Raw genomic sequence first — 14,030 nt, 5'->3', positions numbered from 1 at the left:
CCGATTAAAGACTCGGCTTGGGTGAGGACACAGCGGGATCCCTGGACAGGTAAGTGCCCTTTTTTTTTTTTTTATGTCGGAGATATTTTTTAAGGGTTTCTGAAATAAATTCTTGATCTTCTAAATATTGGTTTGTGATTTAAATTTGTGCCTTAAAGTCCCATTTTTTTGTTATTCATTGTTATGTTCTAATAATGCTTTGGGATGTTAGTACTTGTTATAGCGGAACTTTACCCATAACAACAAAAAATACATGAATGCTACCAATACCAGTCCCCGTTAACTCTTCTCTACCTTCAACTCTGTACTTCGTCCTCCACCCACTACCTCAATCATTGCCAGGAGATCACCAATCACTTCAAAAATAAGATGGCTACAATTTGTGAGGAGATCTCTTCTGTGCAGATACCTCCCCCACTTAACACCCCACCTCCACAGGTACAATCATTACTTCCCTCATTTAACCCTACTATAGACTCATTCAAACCTACTGCTAAACTTTTACGCCAACCTAACCACCTGCTCTCTGGACTCTGTTCCCTCTCAAATACTGTAGTCACCCTCTGGCTCTATTCTACACTCTAACTCACATCTTCAATCTCTCCCTCTCTTCTGGCATTTTCCCATGCACTAGTCACCCCCGTACTTAAAAAGCCTTCCTTGGACCCTACCAATCTTAACCTACGTACTACCCCAACCCCCCCAATCTCCTGGCACCCCTTTTCCTCCAAACTCTTTGAACGTCTGGTCTACAACCGAGTGACCACCTCATTAATAACAACCTTCTTCATCCCTTTCAGTGTGGATTTCATCTTCAACACGCTACGGAAACTGCTCTCCTAAAAAACTATCTGCTAATGGTTAAAACCAATTGACACAATTCTGTACTCCTGGACCTCTCTGCTGCCTTTGATACAGTGGACCACCCCCTGCTCCTCAAAAAACTCCACTTCTTTGGTCTCCATGACTGTGCTCTTCGTTGGTTCTCATCCTACCTATCCCACCGAACCTTCACTGTCACTTGCAATTCTACTTCCTCCTCTCCACTTCCTTTCCTCCAAGGTACTGTTCTTGGACCTCTCCTATTCGCAATCTACATCTCGTCCCTGGGTCAGCTTATAGCCTCCCATGGCTTCCAATATCATTTCTACACTGATGGCACCCAAATCTTTCTCTCTACCCCTCAGCTTACTCCATCAGTCTCCTCACGCATCAGCAATTTAATGAATGACATATCAGTCTGGATGTCATACCACTTCCTCAAACTCAATCTATACAAAACCGAACTCATAATATTTCCTCTCCCACATGCCCCTTCCCCTGACTTCTCTGTCAAGATCAATGGCACAACCATCAACCCGTTGCCACATGCCAAGGTTCTAGGTGTTATCCTGGACTCTGAACTCTCCTTTCAGCCCCATGTCCAATCACTGTCCAAAGCTTGCCACCTCAACCTCCGCAACATCTCCACAATACGCCCCTTCCTAACCAATGGCACCATAGGGCTTCTAATTTGTTCCCTGGTTATCTCTGGCTTCAACTACCACAACTCCCTCCTCATTGGCTTACCTTTAAATAGGCTATCCCCCCCTTCAGTCCACCATGAATGCTGCTGCCAGACTCATCCACCTTACCAACCATTTAGCGTCTGCTACCGCTCTCTGTCAATCCCTCCACTGGCTGTCACTCACCCATCAAATTAAATTTAAAACATTAACAACATCTTACAAATCCATCCACAGCTCTGCCCCCGGTTACATCACTAACCTAGTCTCAAAATACCAACTTAATCGTTCTCTTCATTCATTCCAAAGACCTCCTGCTTTCTAGCTCCACCAAGGTGCATGCAGCCTCTACCCGATGCTGTATCTGTCCCCCGCCGGCCCTAACACTGAGAACCGAGCGACCAAACACCACCGATCGCTAGGTTCTTACTGAAGCAATGTCACGTATGTATCGTTGCTTCAGTGAGTGTGTGGTTAACGGCAGCTCCCGTGCGCATGCGGGGGAGTGACGTCATCACGGCTCCGGCACTGTGATTGGCCGGAGCCGCAAAGTAACCCCCAGGAATGATGTCGCTGGCCGGTGCTGTGTAAGGGCACCGCAGTGAGGGCTTCAATCTCAGGTGAGTATTACATAATGAGCTAATATGCTATGCATACTAACTCATTATGCCTTTGTCATGCAGGTTAGTTTTTTTTTTTTTTGTCTTTTTTTCAAAGTGGGTTTACAACCACTTTAAGCTGGGCAATCTGCTGATCAGTATGTTTGATTGCACTCTATTAGACCTGCTTCTGGAACAGATTGCACAACAACGTCTGCAATTCCCAGTTGGCCGGTAGAGAGAAATAATGCAACAAGTAGTTCTAATGGGTTTACATACATTAAAGGAGTTATAAAGGCGGAAGTTTTTTTTTTTTTTTTTTATCTTAATGCATTCTATGCATTAAAATAAAAAGCCTTCTGTATGTAGCAGCCTCCCCAGCCCCCTCTAACACTTACCTGAGCCCCATTTCTCTCCAGTGGTGTCCATGAGACCCTCAGCCATCTCTTCCCCCTAATTGGCTGAAAGACAGCAGCGGCGCCACTGTCTCCCACGTCTGTCAATAAAAGTCAGTTAGCTAATCAGGAGAGAGGGGATGGGCCGAACGGCAGCTCCGTGTCTGAAGAGATACATGGAGCTGCTGCTCGGCTGCCCCCATAGCAAGCTGCTTGCTGTGGGGGGCACCCAACAGGAGGGTAGCGGCCAGGAGTAGCGAAGAGGGACCCGAAAAGAAGAGGATCGGGGCTGCTCTGTGCAAAACGACTGCACAGAGCAGGTAAGTATAACATGTTTGTTATTTAACCACTTGCCGCCCGCCATATAGCAAAATGACGTTGGCAAAGTGGTTGCGTTATCCTGACCCCCGGGGGCGCGCATCACGGCGATCATTGTTGCGGTGTGTCAGTCTGGCACCCTGCAACACCGATCTAGGTAAAGAGTCTCTGATGGAGACTCTTTACAACGTGATCAACCGTGTCCAATCACGGCTGATCACAGTGTAAACAGGAAGAGCCGTTGTATTGCTTTTCCTTACTTGCGTCTGTCAGACGCGAGTAGAGGAGAACAGATCGGCTGCTCCTCTGACAGGAGGGGGGGGGTCTGTGCTGATTATAAGCGTAGCCCCCCCAAGGATGCCGACAATGGACCACCAGGTATGCCACCCATGGCCACCAGGGATTACAATCAGTGCCCACAATGGATGTCAGTGCCCACAATAGATGCCAATCAGTGCCCACAATGGATGCCAATCAGTGCCCACAATGGATGCCAATCAGTGCCCACAATGGATGCCGATCAGTGCCCACAATGGATGCCGATCAGTGCCCACAATGGATGTCGATCAGTGCCCACAATGGATGTCGATCAGTGCCCACAATGGATGTCGATCAGTGCCCACAATGGATGTCGATCAGTGCCCACAATGGATGTCGATCAGTGCCCACAATGGATGTCTGCCAATCAGTGATGCCCATCAGTACCATCCATTAGTGTAAATCAGTGCCACCTATCAGTGCCCATCCATGCTCATCTGTGCCACCTATCAGTACCCATCCCTGCCACCTTTAAGTGCCCATCAGTGGCGCCTGTGTGTACCCATCAGTGCTGCATATTAGTGCCCATCATCAGTGCCACCTCATCGGTGCCCATCAGTGCAGCCCCATCAGTGAAGGAGAAAACTCTTTTTTTTTCAAAATTTTCGGTCTTTTTATTTGCTTAGCAGAAAATAAAAATCCCAGAGGTGGTCAAATACCACCAAAAGAAAGCTCTATTTGTGGGGAACAAAATGATAAAAATTTAGTTTGGGTACAGTGCAGTACGACTGCGCAATTTGTCATTCAAAATGCGACAGCGCTGAAAGCTAAAAATTGGTCTGGGCAGTGCCCTGTATTGAAGAGGTTCAAAAAAAAAAAAAAAAAAAAAAAAAAAAAAAAACACACAAAAACAGACTTTACAATTACATAAAAGAGAGCTAGGGAGGAGTATAATAAGCATAATAAGGCTGAACTCTATCTATAGAAAATCTATAGTTCTAGTTATAAAGGACTATAGAACCCTCACACAGGCTCCAGTCAAGCCTTTCATAAAATGCAGAAGGCGCAGCGCTCACAATATCAGTATTAATAAAGCTGAAATCACCCAACCTGACCCCCCCCCCCCCCAGGTCAGTGGTGAGAAGGTTAGAGGTCACTCAAAGCCGCTCATATCTGAAAACTGGAGTGAAAATATCGCCAATAGAAACTAGGATTTCAGTTCTCATTTTTTTTTTTTTTTAGGCATGAAAGAAAGGACAAAAAACATTCAATCCGTTCCTACAGCAAACAAGTTAAAACTTTTCACTTCGGTTTTTTTTAAAAACGAGCCCCAGAAATCACCACAAACCACAAAAATGGAAGCGAAGACAGAAACAAGACGACAACCGAACCCAGAAACTACAACACAAATGTTACCTTCTCTGAGAAACTGTCTTCTCCCTATGAGCGGAGGTGAGAGCAGAGGGAGGAAAGAGAGGAGAAAAAGACAGATGAGAACTGGAGTCTGAGAGGAAGAGTCGGGATAGAAAACGCAAAATAATGGACCACGGAGCAAATCACAAAAAAACACTGTATTGGAGGAGGAGTTTAAAACGCGACATCGAAATCTGCTCATTGACTGTTAAAGTGGAACTAAACCCTCCGATCCTTTACAAACAGGGAAGCCGCCATCTTAGCTCCTGCTTGACCTGCAGTTGCCGTGATTGCCGCACAGGTGATCAGTTGGGACACCGGCTTTCTGATGACTTGACAGTTCGGTTGGGAGCACCTGCGACAGTTCTCATCCACAGCATGCCTTGAAGGTATTTCCCAAAACGTTAAAGCAGAGTTCCACCCGTTTATAGCTTATTAAAAGTCAGCAGCTACAAAAAGCATAGAGCTGGGCGATTTTCTCCAAAAGAAAAATCTGCGATCTTAAAAAAAAAAAAAAAAAACAAAGAACTTGATTCACGATTCGAATCAAGTTTTTTTTTCTGATGGACACCGCGCTGGTCCTGAGGAGCTGCGGGCAGGAGTTTTTGGGCGAGGCCGCGGCTTTGGCCTAGTCCACAGCGTCTGGCCTCGCGGACTAGGCCGAAGCCGCGGCCTCACCTAAAAACTCCTGCCCGCAGCTCCTCAGGACCGGCGCGGTGTCAGCGCCGGTCCTGGTGAACAAAGAAAAGAAAAAAAAAAAATGTTTTTTAATCTAAAAAAAAAATCGATTTGCTGAAAATTTGAATTGATTTGACCTCTCAACTCGATTCAAGATTCAAAACAATTTTTTCCCCAGCCCTAGCATCTGCTGACTTTTAATAAACCGACACTTACCTTTGGAGGAAGGGAGGTTTAACCTTAAACTACGTAGAGGGTTATTTACTGTAAGAGCGGCAAGGATGTGGAATTCCCTTCCACAAGCGGTGGTCTCAGCGGGGAGCATTGATAGCTTCAAGAAACTATTAGATAATCACCTGAATGACCGCAACATACAGGGATATGTAATGTGATACTGACATATAATCACACACATAGGTTGGACTTGATGGACTTGTGTCTTTTTTCAACCTCACCTACTATGTAACTATGTAACCTGCCCCACGATCCAGCGATGTGGCCGCCTGGAGGCTAGCTCCTCTCCCCCTCCTCTGCTCGGCGCCGTCATGGTAACTGAGGGGCACCCCGGCCGTGACAGCTTACGGCTTCACGGCCTTGGCGTGCACTGTGCATGCGCGAGACGCGCTGCACTCTCCTATTGGCCAGCAGCTCTTCTGGGACCTGAGTTGTGAAGATCGCTGGCAGGGAGGGGCCGCCTAGGGCGAGAGGAGGAGTCGCCTAGGCGGCCGAAGATAGGAAGCAGGAAGTGGGACAGGAAGTCCCACGAAAAAAAAGGGTACCCCCCCCCCAAAAAAATGACATGCCAAATGTGGCATGTCAGGGGGCGAGGAGTGCTTAGAGAGGAAGTTCCACTTTTGGGTGGGACTTCGCCTTAACTTGATGGGTTTAGTTCCACTTTAAGTAGTAAAGAAAACAGCACAGCTGCAGGGCAGTCAAGTGAGGCCTATTTTACCATTATCGTCGGTGTAACACCGGCTTCAATGTCAGGCTGAGCGGCGTCGTCCCCCCCCCCCCGGTGCACTCGGCCGCCAAACACCACAGCCAGCAGGGAGATGGCTGCTTTGACAGAAAGCGCCCGTCTCCGGCTCTCAGCTGTTGCCAGAGGCAAGAAGAATGCAGAGAGGTGGAAGTTCACCTCCTGCATTCTTCTTGCCGATGCGAGCCTCAAGCAAGTGTTGGGAGCCGAAGACCGGCGCGCTGTGGTGTTTGGCGGCAGAGTGCACCGAGGGGGGACAATGCAGCCGGTTCCCAATAGGACAAAGCACGTGGAGAAAGGTGCTTGCTGCGGCCGTGTGTCCCAAGGAAGGGGGGCCCTAGACCTGCATGTCTTTGACTGTTTCTTTTAATATTTCATTTTTTAGGCAGATCAAAGAGAAACACCACAGCAAAGACACATCACAGATACGGTCACAGCCAAAAATATTGGCACCCCCTGCATTTCTGTCAGATAATGCACCACTTTGCCCAGACAATTGTTGCAATTACAAATGTTTAGGCATTCTCATTTTTTTCTGGGGTTTTTGTTGCCTTCCTCTCGATCAACTGTGGGTAAAGGATTGTGTATATGGGATTTTTTTGGGGGGTTTTTTTACTCTTTTATTGGTTGAACTGGATGGACTTGTGTCTTTTTTTTCAGCCTGACTAACTATGTAACTATGTCCTGGGTCTTACAGCAGGGCAATGACCCAAGGCAGACGTCAAAAAGCACCCAAAAAATGGTTTAAAGAGGAGCTGCACCTTAAAAAAAAAATATTAAAAGCCAGCAGCTACAAATACTGCAGCTGCTGACTTTTAATAAATGGACACTTACCTGTCCCAGGGTCCAGCGATGTCGGCAGCCGAAGCCGATCAATCGCTCGGCTCTCGGCTGCCCCCGCCGCCATCCTCGGTCAGGGAATCGGGAAGTGAAGCGCCGCGGCTTCACTGCCCGGTTCCCTACTGCGCATGCGCGAGTCGCGCTGCGCCTCTGCATTGGTCCCCATTGTGTGCTGGGAACTGTGTGTTTCCCAGAACACAATGGGGGGGGGGGGGGCATCTGCGGATATTCTGCGGCTGCCAAAGCCGATCAATCGCTCGGCTCTCGGCTGCCCCCGCCGCCATCCTCGGTCAGGGAATCGGGAAGTGAAGCGCTGCGGCTTCACTGCCCGGTTCCCTACTGCGCATGCGCGAGTCGCGCTGCGCCTCTGCATTGGTCCCCATTGTGTGCTGGGAACTGTGTGTTTCCCAGAACACAATGGGGGGGGGGGCATCTGCGGATATTCTGCGGCTGTCTAAGCCCGGAAGTGGCTGCAGATACCTGGATTAGACAGGTATCTGCACCCCCCTCCCCCCTGAAAGGTACCAATTGTGGGGGGAGGAATCCGATGAGCGAAAGTTCCACTTTAGGGTGGAACTCCGCTTTAAGACAAAGCGCTGGACTGAACCGACCAGCAATGAGTCCAGATCTAAATCCCATAGAGCTCCTGTGGAGGGATCTCAGTTGGAAAAAAAAGAACCCTTCCAATCTGAGTGACTTGGAGCAGTTGGCGAAAGAAGAGAGGTCCAAAAACCCAGCAGAGAGGTGGAAGAAACTCATTGATGGTTACAGAAAACCATTGATTTCCATTTTTTTCTAAAGGGGTGCGCTACCAAATATTACATCGGGGGGTGCCAATAATTTTGTCCACTCCATTTTTTGGAGTTGTGTGTGGAACGTATCAGATTTGGCTTTTTTGTTTCTCCACTTTTTTTGTGTCATACCACTGCAAAAAAAAAAAAAAAAAGAAATAAACGAGAGAATGCCTAAACCAGTGTTTCTCAACTCCAGTCCTCAAGGCGCCCCCAACAGGTCATGTTTTCAGGCTTTCCATTATTTTGCACAGGTGATTTGATCAGTTTCACTGTCTTAGTAATTACCACAGCTGGGAAATCCTGAAAACGTGACCTGTTGGGGCGCCTTGAGGACTGGAGCTGAGAAACACTGGTCTAAACATTTGTAAAGGCAACAATTTTTTGGGTGACAGAAATGCAGGGGGGTGCCAATATTTTTGGCCATGACTGTAGAAGGCACATCAACTTTAAACAACAAGAGTCTAAAAGTTTTCAGGCAGGAGAGGAAAGCAAAAGAAAGATTTTCTCTACAAGTCTCCAGCAGGAGGCGCCCAATTCTCACCAGATCGATGAGTTTGGTGACCGGGATCTCCCGGATGGGCCTCTTCATCCGGCACAAGGCCTCCAGGGACGTGCCGAACGAGCTGACCAGGTAGCTCCCGGTGATGGTCAGGAAGTAATCTTTGCCGCGGTCCAGGTGGAGGACCAGGATGTCCTCGATGGTGTCCTGACTCGAGTTCAGCAGCGTGACGGAGTCTTTGCTGACGTAAACCTCCAGACTGATCTCCACCGACTCATCTGAGGTTGTGAGATAAAAAGCCAAGGAATGTCAGATATCCCATAAATAGGAACAGTTCAAACTTATTCACGAAAACGCAAAACAGAGCCGCACCACCGATTGGCTGATAAAAATGCGGCTCAGCAGTTCAGCGTTTTCGGAAATAGCAACACCAGCCAACAAATTAAAGTGTGTCCTAAAGTGGTTGTAAACCTCACACATGAAATATGAACAAAGCTTATCCCTCTATAGCAGGGATATGCAATTAGCGGACCTCCAGCTGTTGCAGAACTACAAGTCCCATGAGGCATTGCAAGACTCTGACAGCCACAAGCCTGACACCCAGAGACAGAGGCATGCTGGGACTTGTAGTTTTGCAACAGCTGGAGGTTCCACTAATTGCATACCCCTGCTCTATAGCAAGGGGTCTCAAACTGGCGGCCTTCTGACAAGTACATACTATAGAGAAGGGGGTCTCAAACTGGCGGCCTTCGGACAAGTACATACTATAGAGAAGGGGGTCTCAAACTGGCGGCCTTCGGACAAGTACATACTATAGAGAAGGGGGTCTCAAACTGGCAGCCTTCGGACAAGTACATACTATAGAGAAGGGGGTCTCAAACTGGCGGCCTTCGGACAAGTACATACTATAGAGAAGGGGGTCTCAAACTGGCGGCCTTCGGACAAGTACATACTATAGAGAAGGGGGTCTCAAACTGGCAGCCTTCGGACAAGTACATACTATAGAGAAGGGGGTCTCAAACTGGTGGCCTTTGGACAAGTACATACTATAGAGAAGGGGGTCTCAAACTGGCAGCCTTCGGACAAGTACATACTATAGAGAAGGGGGTCTCAAACTGGCGGCCTTCGGACAAGTACATACTATAGAGAAGGGGGTCTCAAACTGGCGGCCTTCGGACAAGTACATACTATAGAGAAGGGGGTCTCAAACTGGCGGCCTTTGGACAAGTACATACTATAGAGAAGGGGGTCTCAATTTGGCGGCCCTCCAGCTGTTGCAAAACTACAGGTCCCATCATGCCTCTGCCTGTGGGAGTCATGCTTGTAACTGTCAGCCTTGCAATGCCTCGTGGGACTTTTAGTCTCACAACATTTGGAGGGGCCGCCAGTTTGAGACCCCCTGCTCTATATAGTGTGTGCTTGTCCGAATCCAGGGCACCAAGTGTCATTTCTGTCTGCTGCCTCCTTCCTCTGCTATGGGCACGAGTCACTGCTGACAAGTTTTCCTGACACCAAGAAGTAAAAAAAAAAAAAAAAAAGGTGACAGGGGAGTGATCTCCAGCACACAGCCTGTGATTGACAGCCTTAGCTCTGTTTCTGGGTGGAGGGGGTGTGTGTGTCCTTTCCCTCCAATCAGCTCTCAGAGCTCTCCTCACTGAGCTCTACAGAGTGTAACCTCAGTTTTCCACACCCCCTTTTTTCTGACAGCTCAGACAAGCTTTAAAAATTCTAGACCTTGAATGGCTGCAGAGCAGGAATCTTCAAACTACGACCCTCCAGCTGTTGTGGAACTACACATCCCATGAGGCATTAGTAAAGCTCTGACATTCACAGACACGACTAGGGAATGATGGGAATTGTAGTTCCTGAACGACTGGAGGGCCGTAGTTTGAAGACCCCCTGCTGTAGAGGATAGAGGGTTGCAGATAAACAGGTTCAAACTTATGTAGGACGACTGGTTTCATCGCTGTGTATCACCTGAGGCCAGTCACTGCACTGGGTATATGGAAGGGTGTACAACCACTTTAACCACTTGCCAAACAGCCGCCGCCGTTCTACGGCGGCAGGTCGGCCACGTTCCCGCAAATCGCCGTAGGTGTACATTGGCTCCTTTAAGGAAGCCGTAGCAGGCGCGTGCGTGCCCGCTGGACCCGAAGGGCATGGGCGGCGGCCGCGACGTCCTCTGGCCGCCTGCGGGAACGAGAGCCGGAACGGGGATCTGTCAATGTAAACAAACAGATCCCCGTTCTGTCACGGGTGTATTATTATTATTATTATTCAGGATTTATATAGCGCCAACAGTTTACGCAGCGCTTGACAATATAAAAGGGAGACAATACAGTTATAATACAAGAGGATTACGAGGGCCCTGCTCAGAAGAGCTTACAATCTAATAGGGTGCAGAGAGAGATCTGCTGTTCCTAGTGATTAGGAACAGCGATCTCTCTCCTCCTCCAGTCAGCCCCCCCCAGGGAACACACTTAACCCCTTGATCGCCCCCTACAGTTAACCTCTTTCCTGCCAGTGACATTTATACAGTAATCAGTGGCTATTTTTAGCTCTGATCGCTGTATAAATGTCACTGGTCCCCAAAAAAAGTGTCAAAAGTGTCCAATGCAATGTCACAGTCCCGCTAAAAATAGCTGATCACCGCCATTACTAGCAAAAAAATAAATAAATAAGAAGCCGTAGCAGGCGCGTGCGTGCCCGCTGGACCCGAAGGGCATGGGCGGCGGCCGTGATGTCCTCTGGCCGCCTGCGGGAACGAGAGCCAGAACGGGGATCTGTCAACGTAAACAAACAGATCCCCGTGACATTTATACAGTAATCAGTGGCTATTTTTAGCTCTGATCGCTGTATAAATGTCACTGGTCCCCAAAAAAGTGTCAAAAGTGTCCAATGCAATGTCACAGTCCCGCTAAAAATAGCTGATCACCGCCATTACTAGCAAAAAAATAAATAAATAAAAAGTCCATCAATCTATCCCCTATTTTGTAGACGCTAGAACTTTTGCGCAAACCAATCAATATACGCTTATTGCGATTTTTTTTTTTTTTTTTAACCAAAGAATACATATCGGCCTAAACTGATGAAGAAATTCGTTTTTTTTTTTTTTGTTTTTTTTTTGGGGGGGGGGGGGGATATTTATTATAGCAAAAAGTAAAGAATTGTTTTTTTTTTTTTTTTTTTCAAAACTGTCCCTCTTTTTTGTTTATAGCGCATAAAATAAAAACCGCAGAGGTGATCAAATACCACCAAAAGAAAGCTCTATTTGTGGGGAAAAAAGGACAGAAATTTTGTCACAACGTCACATGACTGCGCAACTGTCAGTTAAAGCGACGCAGTGCCGTATGGCAAAAAAAATGGCCCCGGTCATTAAGAGAGCAAATCTTTCCGGTCTGTAAGTGGTTAACCCAAGAACCAAAAAGTAATATAATGTAGCGTAATAATCATTAGAAGTGATGGCTGCATTAGGTTTCTTTTTTTAGCCCCCCCCCCCGCCCCGTGTTTTTATCTGGTTATCCAACCAGTAACACACCTCCTGTATTAGAGCGCCTCCGCTCTGGATGAAGGAGCACAGGAGGCACTTTTGGACAGCGGCATTTTCCCCCCTAAAGTTGAACTGCGGGTCAGTTATTAAAGCGGTATTAATCTAAAAAAAAAAGGAAACCTTTACTATATCGCAGCTTATCAAATTCTTAGATGCGACGGCTGCATTCATTTTTTTTTTTCCCTTTTAGCCGCGGTTCACACAAGTGCGGCTTTGAAATCGCGCTACTTTCAAAGCGTGATCTCAAAGCCACAGATCAGTGCGATTTGAATCTGCGATTTTCAATGTGGCTCGCAACGTCACTTTACAGAAGTCAAAGCAAGTCGCAAGGGAAAAAAAAAAAAAAATCACAGAAAAATAGCACAGGTACCTTTTTTCCAAGTTGCGACTTTGAACGGTTCCATGAATAAAAAATAGAGTGCGACTTGCCGTGCGATTTTTGAATGGTCAAATCGCAGTGGTGTGGGAAACAAGGGCTTAGACTTTCATTTCCTTTATTTTCACCTGGAGATCCAGCCAGTAAGTCTGATTTTTTTTCAACAGCACAAGCTCTCCTGCAGATGCATCAGTTTACAGGGATGAGACAAACCATTTACCACTTGGCGGGGGTGCTTACAAGGATCAGATTTTATTTAATCATGTAAAAAATGTATCCCAAAAACAAAAATGCTGTTACTACGGTAATTATAAAGTGTGAGCTGGAGTTTGGCTTCAATTTGTTAGTGTTTATAAATCTGTTAGTAAATTTAACCCCACCCCCAGACTGACAATGCTGCTGTCCAAAGGTGCCCCCTGTGCCCCTTCATTCAGAGTGGGGGCGCTCTAATACAGGAGGTGTATTACTGGTCAGACTATCAGGTGAAAACAGAGGGGGGGGGGGGGGGGGGGGGGGCTAAAAAAAGGAAAAAGGAATGCAGCCACCACATCTAATGATTGGTAACCTGAAATATATGACATTTTTGGTTTTGGGTTTATTATCGCTGTAATTACCTCCTGTCTGTATGCACATTACAAATGGGATTTTGTCCCCTTGGCTTGTTTGGAACAATAAGTGATGATGGCCCCTGGGTCTAAAATAAGGTTTGTAATAAAAACAGAGAGTTTCTTTATTAATGTATAGCATGTTGATGATGGGGGGGGGGGGGGGTGCCCGTTTGAAAAGAGGGGCCTGTCTCTCATCCGATCTCCTCCTCGTTGCTCCCCCAGTGTCTGATCTCTTCAACTGTTTGCGAAGATCAGGCACCGGGGGGAGCGGCAGGGGGAAAAGATCAGATGAGGGGCCCGGGGCACATGACCCCCCTGCCCCCCCCCCCCCCCTCTAGTTTCATCCCTGGTATCTTCCATGCATGCCACCCCCGCAGTTATATCATAGTCTATCGCCAATCATTCCATCAGCACCAAACTGTGGAATGAAACATTGTAACGCCCATACCACAATACAGCAGCGACTTACTTGGCTCCAGATAGCCCTCGCAGGGCTCGGCTCGCAGCCAGGGTTTACAGTACTGAGTGTCGTTCAGTTTCGGGATGAAGGAGAAGTGACAAGTGACCTGCCCGTCGTTCTGGATGTGGAATTTTTCGATCTGTAGCTGCCGGAACCTCACCCGCTCAAATGTGAACTGTGGAATGAACCGGAGACAATTAAAAACACGAGTCAGAAAAGAGCCGCACTGCTGGCCAATAATCAGTCACCACTTTTCTACCAAAATAAATATTGGAAGAAGGGGGGACTTTGGACTTTTTAGGCACAGTAATACAAAATTTTGTATTACTGTGCCTAAAAAGTCCAAAGTCCCCCCCCTTCTTCCAATATTTATATGCAATATTTTCAGGACGCGGCACTTAACTACCAGCCATGTATCCATACAATACCACTCTGTGTTTTGATACATTTTTTTTGTTTAATACTTTTCTACCAAAGGTATGTTTTAGGCCTGGTTCACACCTATCTACGTTTTCCAGTGCGTTTTCAGGGTTTGCAGAGACGCACTACAGTCCATCTAACATGATTTCCTATGGGTCATGTTCACATCTGTGCGTTTTCCACCGGTGCGTTTTTTTGGAAAAGGGTCAAGGACTTTTTGCCTGCAGCAGGCTGCGGTTTTGGTTCCACAGACTTCAATAGAAATGCAGAAGAAACCAATAACGAACAATAAAAAAAAAAAAAAAAAAAAGCAGCGTTTGCGTTTTTAATGCGTTTCTGCT

General features: G+C 47.2%; 1 protein-coding gene across 1 annotated transcript in view; it reads right to left on the bottom strand.

Annotated features, from left to right (window-relative positions):
• Positions 1-4,491: 4,491 nt before the first annotated feature.
• OCRL (OCRL inositol polyphosphate-5-phosphatase) overlaps positions 4,492-14,030 on the bottom strand; it is a gene marked incomplete at its 3' end in the record, with an annotated part of 100,297 nt that continues 90,758 nt past the window's right edge. The window contains 3 exon segments of the mRNA XM_073598140.1: positions 4,492-4,515; positions 8,318-8,553; positions 13,279-13,444. Of these exon segments, the coding sequence (XP_073454241.1) occupies positions 4,492-4,515; positions 8,318-8,553; positions 13,279-13,444 (426 nt within the window).

This window comes from Aquarana catesbeiana, linkage group LG09, assembly GCF_042186555.1.
Source record: "Aquarana catesbeiana isolate 2022-GZ linkage group LG09, ASM4218655v1, whole genome shotgun sequence".
In the NCBI taxonomy this organism is placed as follows: domain Eukaryota; kingdom Metazoa; phylum Chordata; class Amphibia; order Anura; family Ranidae; genus Aquarana; species Aquarana catesbeiana.
Note: the sequence above shows the minus strand (reverse complement) of the source record. Positions and strands in the feature narration are given on the sequence as shown.